This window comes from Petromyzon marinus, chromosome 34, assembly GCF_048934315.1.
Source record: "Petromyzon marinus isolate PM22_M1 ecotype Great Lakes invasive population chromosome 34, UKy_Petmar_22M1.pri1.0, whole genome shotgun sequence".
NCBI classification, from domain to species: domain Eukaryota; kingdom Metazoa; phylum Chordata; class Hyperoartia; order Petromyzontiformes; family Petromyzontidae; genus Petromyzon; species Petromyzon marinus.
In genome coordinates this window covers 11561622-11575048 of record NC_133700.1, presented here as the reverse complement: position 1 = coordinate 11575048, position 13427 = coordinate 11561622, and the positions used below count along the sequence as shown (strand labels likewise).

General features: G+C 46.9%; 1 protein-coding gene across 4 annotated transcripts in view; it reads right to left on the bottom strand.

Moving 5' to 3' along the window:
• The window catches only part of LOC116948723 (poly(rC)-binding protein 3-like), a 48105-nt gene that overhangs the window by 31787 nt on the left and 2891 nt on the right, over positions 1 to 13427 (bottom strand). For 2 of the 4 annotated variants that reach the window (XM_032965718.2, XM_032965722.1), the window contains exon 1: positions 8144 to 8236. The exons of 1 other annotated variant lie outside the window; for it this stretch is intronic. In XM_032965718.2, the coding sequence (XP_032821609.1) occupies positions 8144 to 8197 (54 nt within the window). In that variant the 5' untranslated portion in view covers positions 8198 to 8236. Of the gene's footprint in view, positions 1 to 6629; positions 6682 to 8143; positions 8237 to 13427 lie in introns of those variants that run through there. One more of the 4 variants, XM_032965723.2, reaches the window with a different exon arrangement.

Sequence of the window (13427 nt, the reverse complement as noted above, 5' to 3'; positions counted from 1 at the left end):
GAAAGCGGAGGACCCGGAGAAATTCGACGCATGCGAGGGGGTGACCCTCGGCGTGCCTCCCAGCCCCACGCCGACAACACCTGGCAAACACTCTCCATCACCCGTCCGAGTACTACCAAGGCCACAACCGGCTTGGCTTCTGAGATCCGGCAGGCTCGGGTGCGTTCAGGGCGATTTTGATCGCGGCCGATCGATCGGCGCTGTTGATGTCGTCTCACTCGACATCACTGCGGCTTCCACAGAAACATCACTGACATCAGGTCCCTCCGAGCACCCCCCCCCCCCCACCACATCACGCCCCGCACGCCACAACACCCCCACCCCCCCCACCACATCACGCCCCGCACGCCACAACACCCCCCACCACCTTCCTGCCTGGTCACCTCTGCGTCTCGTCACCTGAGTGACTCGAGTTAGGTTCGACTGCACTAACAAGTATCGCCGATGCTGCCACTGGATCCTGTGGGAATGGGAGAGGAGGGGGGTCAGATTTTGTCTTCACTGGCCAGCTTTGAACATTGCCTTGTCCCAGTTGTGCCTCGCTTAACATATCCACCGTTATTATATCTCCACAATCAATTTTTGTCGATTTTACACCAACTCTGTTCTGTTAAACGTATTATTAATTTGTGTCCAGACATTCTTATACAGGGCTACACATATGAAATAACTTGGCCCCTGTTGTAGACATCATGTCTACTAAAAGGCTGATCGCTTTTTTGACTTTGTTTTTATGCATTCTCAATGTGTTTTTTTTGCAGGTTAAAATTACCACACAGTACTGTACTTTCTCAAGTTTTTCTGAAAAGCTTCCTTTTATACAGTGTCTCCGCTGAATCCATGCAGGACTCTTATAACCCTAAAACCTTTTAATCATGTTGATTTGAAATAAAAAAGATAAGGTTTTGTGTAATCCTTGCATGGCTAAGCCGGGTAGTGGCTGTACAGATGGCTCTAATCCAGGACCCAGCTGCTCTGAAGAGTGGTGGGACACCAAAAACTCATCGGTCAAAACGCTGGGGTAGCTGCTCCACTACCACCCTCACTACCACTGCCATGATAACCACGACTACCACCACCGCCAATCCAATAACTACCATCCTGACCACCTATAAACTCATTTAAGCTATGTTTTATGTCACCAGGTAAGGCCCACTGAGCTATATAGCTATTTTTTTAGAAGCGATCTGGCCACAAATGATAGCTCAACGAAGTGGAGTGTCATGTGGAAATGTATAGCAGCCAAATATTCTAAAAGCATGATTCTAAATGTGGAGGGGAAAATCGGAGGACCCGGGGAAAAATCCACGCGACCACGGGGAGAACACGCAAACCGCAAAATAAACAGGCATCGTGATCGCGATCGAACCCACGACCTCCTGCATACCAGACGGGGTAGTGAACATCTCGCCACCGTGACGCCCCTACTACCAAAATTACCATCACAACTACCAACATTACCATCATTATTACATCCACCACCACCAAATAAGCATCTACCTCCCCCACCAGCACCATCACTACCTCCACTATCGTGAACAATACGATTGTCACTACCACCACTACCGACACAGGAGACTCAAGTGCCTGCCATAGTGCGAATGCGGTGAACGTCGCACAAAGGAACGTCTAATCAGTACACGGAAACATCGCTCAGATTCATTCCGCATCTCCAGAAGCTCTTCACTGGAGATCAAAATTTATAACATCTTTCTGTCAAATATTGCAATTCCTTTATATGACATGATCACCACCAGCAATACCGCGAGCAGTCACCACTACCATCGCCGTCAGCACCACTATCACCACCGCCACTACTATCACTGCCATCACCACCAATGTCACCACAACCATGACCACCACGAACACGACCACCAACAAACACCACCACTACCACCACAACTACCATCACCACCAATGTTACCACAACCATGACCACCACCAACACGACCACCAACAAACACCACCACCGCCATCACCACACCAATGTCACCACAACCATGACCACCACCAACACGACCACCAACAAACACCACCACCGCCATCACCACACCAATGTTACCACAACCATGACCACCACCAACACGACCACCAACAAACACCACCACTACCACCACCACTACCATCACCACCAATGTCACCACAACCATGACCACCACGAACACGACCACCAACAAACACCACCACTCCCACCACAACTACCATCACCACCAATGTCACCACAACCATGACCTCTACGAACACGACCACCAACAAACACCACCACTACCACCACAACTACCATCACCACCAATGTCACCACAACCATGACCACCAACACGACCACCAACAAACACCACCACTACCACCACCACTACCATCACCACCAATGTCACCACAACCATGACCACCACCAACACGACCACCAACAAACACCACCACCGCCATCACCACACCAATGTCACCACAGCCATGACCACCACCAGTGCGGACCGCACCGGGTGACACCATCAGAGGAGCTGACACCAAAATGACTGTCTATAAAACATTTTTGTGCAGTGTTTCTGCAGAAATGTATTACTTTTTATAAAAAAATATCCCCGTAGTTATAACAACATTTTTTTCGTAAGCCCAGCTTATATGTACTGTATCAATATACCTACAAGGCTAAAACTCGTTGCTAATTTACTTTTTCAACGGTTTTACTTAACTTGATTCCTCGGTTTGTCGTGGTCAAATCTTGTATCAAAATTTCGTCCACTTCCCGTTGTCCAATCAATCCCTAATTTTGCACACGTACTCAGATCCGGTGACAATGCATGCCCGTAGCAAAATCGGCATCAATTAATCAATTAATTCGCTACTTTAAAGCAATTGACATTTTGTATGGACGCCTAATTATTTATATATTTTTGTGTTGGTCAAAAACGCCACGGTCCCTAAACTGTGCAATCGGCTCGCACAAAACGCAGGCGCCGCGTGTCTCCGGCGCCATTGATGTACTTCTCGACCATGAGTTAAACAAGGTTGTTAATAAAACCGTTGTTTTTTTTAAACGAGTTTATCGAACCTTCTAATGCGCTCCGGTCAGAGCTGTCATTGTTACCCAACCGCAGTGACGCGTCGAGTCACGTGGTTTCGTCTGCACGCGCTTCGAGCATGCGCTGTTGTGTTCGGCGCTGCTCGTGTTTCTATAGTCGCTGATTTTGTCAAAATGTTCTGGTGTTTTAGCTACAATATTGTGGTAATTAGTATCTGTGAACCTATATCAATAACTTTTTTTAGAATGAGGTCGTAATTAAAGGAAATATTGTAATTGTAAGGTGTAATTTTACTTTTTGGTTATTTCGGTAAAGTCATGTAGAAAGAAAATTAAATAACTAATAGAATACAACGTTTCGATTGCAACACAAGCAACCGTCATCAGGTGTGAATGAATGCAAGCTCGGAGAGAGACACATACACAGAGAGAGAGAGAGACAAACACAGACAGGGAAGGAGACACAGAGAGAGTGTCTCTGTGTGTCTCTCTCTACGTGTGTGTCTCTCTATGTCTCTACCCCATGTGTCTCTCTGTGTCTCTGTGTGTTTGTCTCTCTCTGTGTGTGTCTCTCTCTCTCTGTGTTTGTCTCTCTCTCTGTCTCTCTCTCTCTCTGTGTTTGTCTCTCTCTCTCTGTGTCTCTCTCTGTATGTGTCTCTCTCTGTATGTGTGTTGTCTCTCTATCTGTGTGTCTCTCTCTGTGTCTCTCTCTGTGTCTCTCTCTGTGTATGTGTGTTGTCTCTCTATCTGTCTCCCTCTTTTTTGTCTCTGTGTTTGTCTTTCTGTGTTTGTCTCTCTCTGTGTCTCTCTCTGTATGTGTGTTGTCTCTCTATCTGTGTGTCTCTCTCTGTGTGTCTCTCTCTGTGTCTCTCTATGTGTGTCTTTCACTGTGTGTCTCTCTGTGGCTCATTCACACCTGATGACGGTTGCTTGTGTTGCAACCGAAACGTCGTATTCTATTAGTTATTGTATTTATACGTGACTTTACCGAAAGAACCAAAGAGTAATTCCTGCAGTCACGAAAGCTTCAAATCAAATTTGTATTTTGCTAGTTGTTTACGTCACTACTATTGCCATTACATTCAGTGATATACGGGAATTACGATTTACGAGTAACATTAGTACAAAAAATATTACTAAGGATTCTGTACGAGGGGTGACACCAACCCTAGTGACGCCACTGCACCACGAAAACGACAACCAACAAACACCACCACTACCACCGCCATCAATGTCACCACAACCATGACCACCACGACAACCAACAAACACCACCACTACCACCGCCATCAATGTCACCACAACCATGACCACCACCAACACGACAACCAACAAACACCACCACTACCACCGCCATCACCACCAATGTCACCACCACCATGACCACCACCAACAAACACCACCACTACCACCGCCATCACCACCAATGTCACCACAACCATGACCACCACCACCACCACGACAACCAACAAACACCACCACTACCACCGCCATCACCACCAATGTCACCACCACCATGACCACCACCAACAAACACCACCACTACCACCGCCATCACCACCAATGTCACCACAACCATGACCACCACCACCATGACCACCACCAATAAACACCACCACTACCACCGCCATCACCACCAATGTCACCACCACCAACACGACAACCAACAAACACCACCACTACCACCGCCATCACCACCAATGTCACCACAACCATGACCACCACCACGACAACCAACAAACACCACCACTACCACCGCCATCACCACCAATGTCACCACAACCATGACCACCACCACCATGACCTCCACCAACAAACACCACCACTACCACCGCCATCACCACCAATGTCACCACAACCATGACCACCACCACCATGACCACCACCAACAAACACCACCACTACCACCGCCATCACCACCAATGTCACCACAACCATGACCACCACCACCACGACAACCAACAAACACCACCACTACCACCGCCATCACCACCAATGTCACCACAACCATGACCACCACCACCACGACAACCAACAAACACCACAACTACCACCGCCATCACCACCAATGTCACCACAACCATGACCACCACCAACACCACCACTACCACCGGTGACTTGACGCCTACTCAGATGGCGCCGCCTCGCCAAGCGTGGCCTGCGGCTCGCCTCACGCCAATCTTCACCTTCATTGTCTCAAGCGACATCCCAGCGGATGAAGGTATTGTCACTAAAGCGTTATGCTTCGCCCGTCCCCAAACAGCGGTGAAATTACCTGCTACATTACTTATTCCTGCAGCGCATGTAACGTGCCACGGACACGCAGGCAAGCGATCGTACATGCATATAGAGAGATATTTTGGTTTACATATATAGCAATTGATTCTATACATTAAACACCTTTTTTAAAGTTTAGGAAGCAAAATATTACAATCAAAACATACTGCTAACTGTACATGAAAATTATATGATCCTGCGAAATGTGAACGGGCGTGTTAGCGCACGGTGCAGTGCAAAGGCAGGCCTGTAAATCAAACAATTGCCGCTTGAGTTCTTAACAAGCGGGAAGAACAAGAGGCGATCTAGACATTCTGGAGGACTGACGCTGCTCAGCGAGCTGGTCTACAACGTCGCCTTGACAGTGAACAGGGCGGCCCAAGTCGTGGGGATGGAGGGATCGTTCCACTAATGTCACTGACAACGACAGGCGAACGGTCAAAACTGCTCCACACTTTCGCTTATTTAATAAAGTGACGTTTGTCTAGAAAGCCAACATGCTGACAGAATCAATTATATTTTAATTGTACGTGGAAAAGACTAATGCGGGTCTGTTTTACTCGAGTAGCGACGATGATTTTTTTGGTTTTGTTTTAAAAAAGGTACATACTCGCTTGCGAAGCAGGCCTCCCCCCCCACCCCCCCCCGCCTGCAACACTCACAGCTCAGGCTACAAGCGACTCGCGATTTCCCACGGACGTGAGGTCCAACCACCACAAAAAAAAGAACGACATTCCCCTAAAAAGAGCCCAACGAAGGGCGGCCTCTGTACCGACGCTGGCCCAGCGGACGCCCGCACAGCGCAAGGAGAGCGGTGGGGCAGTCTGACCCCGGCGGGGTGCGGTGTCGCTGAGCCCGAGCGGCAACAAGCGGCCTCGTGTCGGCAGCCCTCGAGCCGTGGAGTCGTCGCACGGGCGAGGGAAGCTCACGCGAAGCGAGAGCAGAGGGCCACGGCGCGGGCAGATGAGGGCCAACCTGGGCGATCCCACACGTCTGGGAAGACGACGCGGTGGCGTGGGGAGAGGCCAACGGAGCGGACGCAGAGGGGTCAGGTAGAGAGCTACGGGTCAGAGTGGCCAACAAAGAGACGATTATAAATATGGGAAGAGGCTTGTGGAGCAAAGAGAGAGAGAGAGAGGTCGGGGGGGGGGGGGGCAGGTGGATCGACTCATCAGAGAGGGCAGCAGGAAGGCCCACGAGTGGAGAGAGGGGACACGCAATGGGAGGAAACCACCGAGAATCCGAGGAGGGGGCAAGCCACGTGGGGGCTCGCAGACAACGAGAGTGGCAAGGGGGGCACTCAGGGGAGATGGGAGCAGGGAGGCCTACTGACCGCGGGAGCAGGGAACGGCGTCGCGTGGGGAAGGCTGCGGAGGCCGGAGTGGAGAGGCCCCTCAAGCGAAAATCAAAACCTGAAAGCCGCTTAGGCAGCTTACGGCGATGGCTGCTCCAAATAAAAACCCTTTTAATCCGTGCGACAAGCAGCTCTTAATGTCCCATCAAAACAAATAAGTACATTTATAAATAAAGGAACCGCGCTTAAAAGTCAGTTGCCGAAACAGGACCTCTCAAACCGTGGCTCGATCTCGGATGTTTTAGCTCAGCAGAAGACGATTGTTTTACTCGCTTGAATGCCAATCAAGGATGCTAATGATGACATAAATGGGCTCCAGGGTGATGGTTAATAATGCAACGCGATGACATGTTGCGTGCTGCTGCAGGTTATGCACACTGAGATGTTTACAGTTGTGTCTTTGAGTGCCAACAAAATTGTTGCCAAACATAACGTTAACTTCAATATGACTCACTAAAATTACTATGATATCCTCTGGTTGTTACTGTGTATATTTATTGAAAAATCGTTATGTTTCCAACGAAATTTTAAAAATTATTTTTAAAAAAGAGCGAAGTTTTGAGATGTGTACGTGCATTTATATATACACATTTTCCAGCATTTAAAATTAATTGTTTTTATGAAAATACCAAGAGATACAATAACATTTTTAGTATTCAATGAAATTAGGAAATTACTATATTTCTCATGATACATATTTGGCTTACACTGGATCGTCCGTGAATTTAGAATTGTATATCACAAGTACATTTTTTAAGAAGCTGGATTAATATTTGTTCAATTCAAATGGTTTACTTCAATCCCCCACTACTTTGATATTAAATGTACTTGCAAACTATATTACAGACAAAAAAAGACGTACAATTCTGATTAATAAGAATCACAAACTTTGCAATCCTGTTTCCTTTCAAATATGGAAAACACGAGAATTACCGACCACATTAAGCACAAAAAATGCTCGTTCGAAATCATTTACAAGGCAATGCTTTAAAATTATATCACCATAATTTTTCAGCAAAACATCACCAACATGATCATATCACAGGAACCATTTATCGGCAGTCGTCACGTTTTGCACGCTTGCAAACGAAGCATTTAAACATTTTTCTTCGAACAAGCTACGCGGTATTCACACCATGCATTACGTACAACACACCGCTCTCGGGACATTTTCACAAGAGGACATTTCACACAGATGAGCGTTATTAATGTTATCTAGACGTACCCACTCCATCACTTGGCTTAGGCGTATCGAGCTTTTTTTAAAAAATAAAACGGTCGCAGTGGCTTTACAATCAGTCCGCCGGAAAGATCACCTGGAGGACTATGAGCGTAAACTGTGTCGCGAAAACTCGGCCAGTTTCGCTTTGTTTGGGCTTTTCCTCTGTCTCGTTCCCTCTCGCTCTCTCTTAGTTTAACTTTGACGAGACGGCGGCAGCGGCGAGCGGAGCGGCGGCGGCGGCGGCGGGGTTCATGGTGTGGCGGAAACTCACTGTGAGATAGGGCGCTGCGTTGAGGCAGCCTAGAGGACTGGAAGGGCTGAACATGGGCTCACGCAGGGCGCGCGTCCCATCGCGCACGGTCTGAGCGCAACTCGGCGGCGCCAACTCATAACAGCGCACTTTCCTCCACACACCCCCCCCCCCGCAACCCGCAACCCGCCCCCCCCCCCAACTCCGGCCAGCACGTCCGCAAACGGATGAGAAGCCGCAACGCGAAAAAACCCAAAGATCGTGGGGTCCCTTCCGTCTACCAACGAGGCCGCGTCTACCGACGTCTCGATTTACTTTAGATCCAGATTTTTCTACCTTTTTTTTTTGCAAAGTGACTTTTATATTTTCTGAAATTGTTCGTAAGCGCCCTCGGTGGATTTGAAATAAATAATGATGAACACTTGAGAGATTTCATCGGCAAGAGGGCAACATGGTGGACATGTGTCGCGAGCTTCTCCGAGCACGTTAAGGTGACAACTGGACACTTACACAAAGGGACACCTTGATCAGATGTTTTAGATATTGGGGTCTGGGTGGGGAAGTTTTTTTTTAATAATTTGTCATCTCTGGATGCCATCCACTGACGCATGCACTGTGTACATTAGCAGGAGCTCATGCGGAACTAAACCAATCATTGCTGCTTTTGTTGGCAAGCAGGAGAACAGGGAAACTGGACGAGGAAAAATGAAGCACAAATTGAACGAAAACATTATTAGTGCGAGGGTCTAGGGACCGTTAAACATCCACCGCGGAGTTGGAGCGATAAAACCAGCTCGTTTGCAGATTCTCGGTGGATCGTCACATCACAGGACCGTGAGAGATGGCGACGATGTCAGGAGGCCTTCATCCAACAGGGGATTGATTATGGCTGGCGATGACGATGATAGGGACCTTTAAAGCCCGTGGCTAATCGCGACAGAGTCTCGGTGTAACCTGCACAATTCAGCACAATTGCACGGCGCAGAAGGGCAAAAAGCCATTCGCACGCGCTCATGTAAAGTTGTAAAAATATCCAACGTGCTCGAATGAAATGTGAATTTTTAAAATGTAATTCAAAAGTTTTCCATACAGTGTTTTAAACATTCTTTACGTCGATTTACAATGCCTCTTCTTAAGGGTTGTCGTTTAGGATATTTCCACGGAAGGCAAATAATTCAGAATAAATTATTTCTCCACAACCAATGCCTTCATTTTCAGTAGAATCCAGAGCAGATTACATCACACGTCTTGGCATTGTCGTAAAAAAATGAAACCGAGCGCTATCGTATACAGGCAATGACAGTATGGCCATGCACTTTCATGAGTAATCATAATCTTTGGCCATGATCAATCCACTGCTGGGTTAAAGCCTCCCCAAGCCATCGCTGTGCCCTTACTTTGATGAGTAAGCGCTCGAAGCCAGCCCAAACCTTGTAGAGCTGAGAAGGGGCTTGTGGAACCCAAGGCAAGCAGCCACCCACCCTCTTGCTAGTGCAGTAGCCAGGTCGGCATGCGGACTACTTCATTTAACAAATACAAATGGGATTTGTGTGTACATGGTGTACACGATGTACACGTTGTATGTGAGCATGTACACATTTAAAATATATATATATATTTTTTACCAGACAAGCCTCACTGAGTCTCGGAGCTCGATTTGAGACGGCCCGTTGCCGGGTTTTGGGCAATTCATTTCTTGAGCATTTTATTTCCTCTGTGATTTTACAAAAGCACTTTCCCCAACACTGAAATGTGACAAATCTGGGCTCGTTATTTGATTCAAGATTTGATTAATTTGTTGTTGAACTTTTACCGTTTCTGTTATACTGTTATTTTTGCTTTCTTTCTCATTTTACACTCCAATTCACTCCACCGATTCGAAGTTGCATACCCTGTTTCTAAAATCATACGGACTTTATTCTTCGATGGACAATTCCACACACGTGTTGTGTGTTAGATAGTATTTGAATCGATGACTCAATTGATCATACATTCCTAATTTGTAAAGTAGACAATTTTGCTTTCAAGTAGTGTTGACAAAAATCCGATGGCAATTTCTAACATTAAAATTAAACACTGAATGTATACACAGGGTGATCCATTTATAGATACTCGATTCTATTTATTCTTCTAGAGACCCCCCTGCTTTATTTTCAACAGCTGATTGAATATTGTGCCAACAATGGCTCTGTATCTCACAGAGGCGAGAGTTTAGAAGATTTAATATGTTCATTGATTTGGTGGGGAGATGTGTAGAATCTTTGCAAATAAATAGGTATCCTACATTTCTTCCGAAAGATTAGTGGGGTATCTATACATGTAAAAAAAATAATGTTCCTTAAGGATTTGATGTAAACCCAGGTCGCCGTCACATTATTTAATGCCCCGGTTAAATGAAGGACGCTCAGCTGATCTGAGACTGGTTAACCCCTCTCGTGGAATCCTATGGGAGTGCGGCATTCCCCCGGGATCGTATTGAATCGTTTCGCGCGAGAGCGAAGGGGTGGGGGGGGGGGGGAGAACGGCGGTCGGAACGGATTGTTGGCTCGGCGGGGTTCGTGATCCATTCCGACCACCGCGCTTGGGGCGCGAGCTGCAGCCAACGGGGTCACGAAACCGCTCGCAGGGACACATCGCTGCTCGTGTCTTTAACCCCCCCCCCCCCCACCCGAGATGCTTAGCGGCCCGCAGGAGCTGGCCGACAGGTGCTCAGTGTGGCGGCCCAAGCGCCAACCCATCAGAAGGTGGCTCGCGACTAAGTCGCAAGGAACCCCCCGCAGCTGAACTGGGACGCGCTCACGCACGCGCTCACACCGACCCGCGCCGCGTGGCTGGGATGCATTTCATTAACGAGCTGTGCGATTGTCACGCGCATGGCAGCGATGAGCAAACAAACGAACCGCTTTTTGTGACGGCGGAAAATCCGGAGTGTATCTACACCTCCGAAATACATGGGCAGATAAACGTTCTTTTGTAGATATAGAGTAGTTTTAAAACGAAGTTATCCTATACTGCATTAATCCACACCAAGCGGTTGTTAATAAATTAAGCACATGGTGTATATGAACACAAATCCCAAATATGTGAAAAATTATGATTTTTCGCATTAATAACCGTTTTTTGGAGGATAATCATCAAGCTATTTTTTTACATTAAATATGGGTTATTACAATTAAAACATCGGCTAAGCGGTAGCCATGCGGAATAATCTGGCTGTACACACACATGCACGTGCAAACACTGAGGCACACGCACACACTGGGAGATTAATCCAACTACCTCTGGCTTGCAAGTCCATTGCGCTAACCAAATGCACACAATACTGTCCAAAATGTACACAAACACAACAACGAACATCTCCCACGTAGCCTAACATAGTCTGAGAGGGCAGGTCCTGTTCGCGAGCACCGATTAACGTCGGAAAAAGTGCACAATGATGGTGACATAGCCCGTATCACAACGCCCAGCTGCATTTGTCTCCCCAGTAGGTAGAAGGAGGCCATACAAACAAAGACACAGCAGTCAAAATAAGCTGTCAGCGGACACACACAATAACACGGTCCCCACAGCAGGACACTGATTAACCCGTCTTTAGTCAGAAGACGCAGGACTTCACCGGGGCATCTCCACAATTTGTTATTCAGGCAGAGCCCAACTTGACCCATACGCTTCACCCCTCCAGAAACGAAACTGGTCCGATCGCAGGTCAAACACACCGGGACGAAGTGGTCGGGTCCCCAGGGAGGGAGGAGGAACTTGCCTGTCGTGGTGAATACTCCTTGGTTTTTTTTTTCGGTAAAGTCACGTAGGTAAAAAATAAATCAAATCAAATAAATGACGACGTGATTTAATTTAGTTGTTTGCATTTATTTTATTGATTTTTTTTTTACCTACGTGACTTTACCGATAAAACCAAGGAGTATGAATCCTTGCAGTCACGAAAGTTTCAAATCTATAATGTCTTGGTGAAGTCAAGTTGACTCAAAGCTGATCCCAGGACACAGCTGACTGCAGAGGGAGTTAAGCAGACTCGACAACTCGTCTGGACATAGCATATTTATCGAGTGAGAATGATGCGCGATATGAACCAGAGTTACGACAATTAATTTCTTGCATCTCATAGCTCTCCATCCTTGCTGGCGTGGCTTGTGATTTCACTAGATTCGGCGATTGGGTTGATTTTTACTTTTGCAGTTTGTCCCTTTGGAAATGTCACAGCTGTATCACATGCTCCTCGGCCATGCTATGCGAACTTTAGCGGGCATACGTACGATCATTTACGGCGAAAATGATTTTTACTTGTACAAAATCAGCTCCAATTTGAGCGCACAGAGAGGGCACTTCACGGATTTTGTTACGACAAATCGGCGATCGAGAAGTCGCGAAATCTGTCCCGACCCCGGTTTTGTGCGCAGTATAAAATTATTTAAGAGTAAGATGAACGCGTTGGCTTTATCGCGATTGACATCTAGTCATGTATAACATCACTATATCGCTTAGTTTAACATCAGAATTACTGGAGAAATGCAATTCGAAATATCCATACGTATGCAGGGGTATTATAAGTCATTACAATGAAGACAAATTTAAATGTGAGTTTATTCAACACAATCCTGAAACCAATTTGTGGTAACTTTTTCATCGCTTGAGTGACCCACACCCCAACTCTAAATTCTGCATTTAACAGGCCACCAGGGCTGGCTCGTCTAACGATCGGGTGGCTAAACGATCACGGACAGTCACGTTCCCACGGTGTTCGTCCTGAGAGTCGAGCCATCGTGACACCACGACAACATCACCAGCATCACCATCAGCCACGGAGGCTGCCTCGTGTAATCCTGCTGCTCGGCAGTCAAGACACTTCTTTTTAATCGCACTGCTTGACTTTTATATTCCCTCCCGTTGTCTACTTTGCCATGTTCTTAGACACCCTCGCGACAAATCTGTATTCATGTTCATCTATTGCACCCTCAATGGCGTAGTTTGTTGCCGGTCGCATTGGCATTCTGGACTTTTGGGTCTGTGCTTCACAATCCTTAATATACGTCCCCCTGAAACGTTTAGACTGCTATTATTATCAAACACCAGCTTTGCGATGTTTCATGAGTGTGTAATCGAACATAAGCACCGTAATTAATAATAAAACGACGAACAAAAATGTCCAAACGGAATAAAATGCACAATGTCTTCTGTTTCATAAAAGCGAAGGCCAGCGAGTCTCAAGTCTCATATTTAGAAGAATCCTGCCTTGACATGTTTGGCATTTTGTGGTCTGTTATTTTTTTTCGCAAGTGAGAAGGGGACA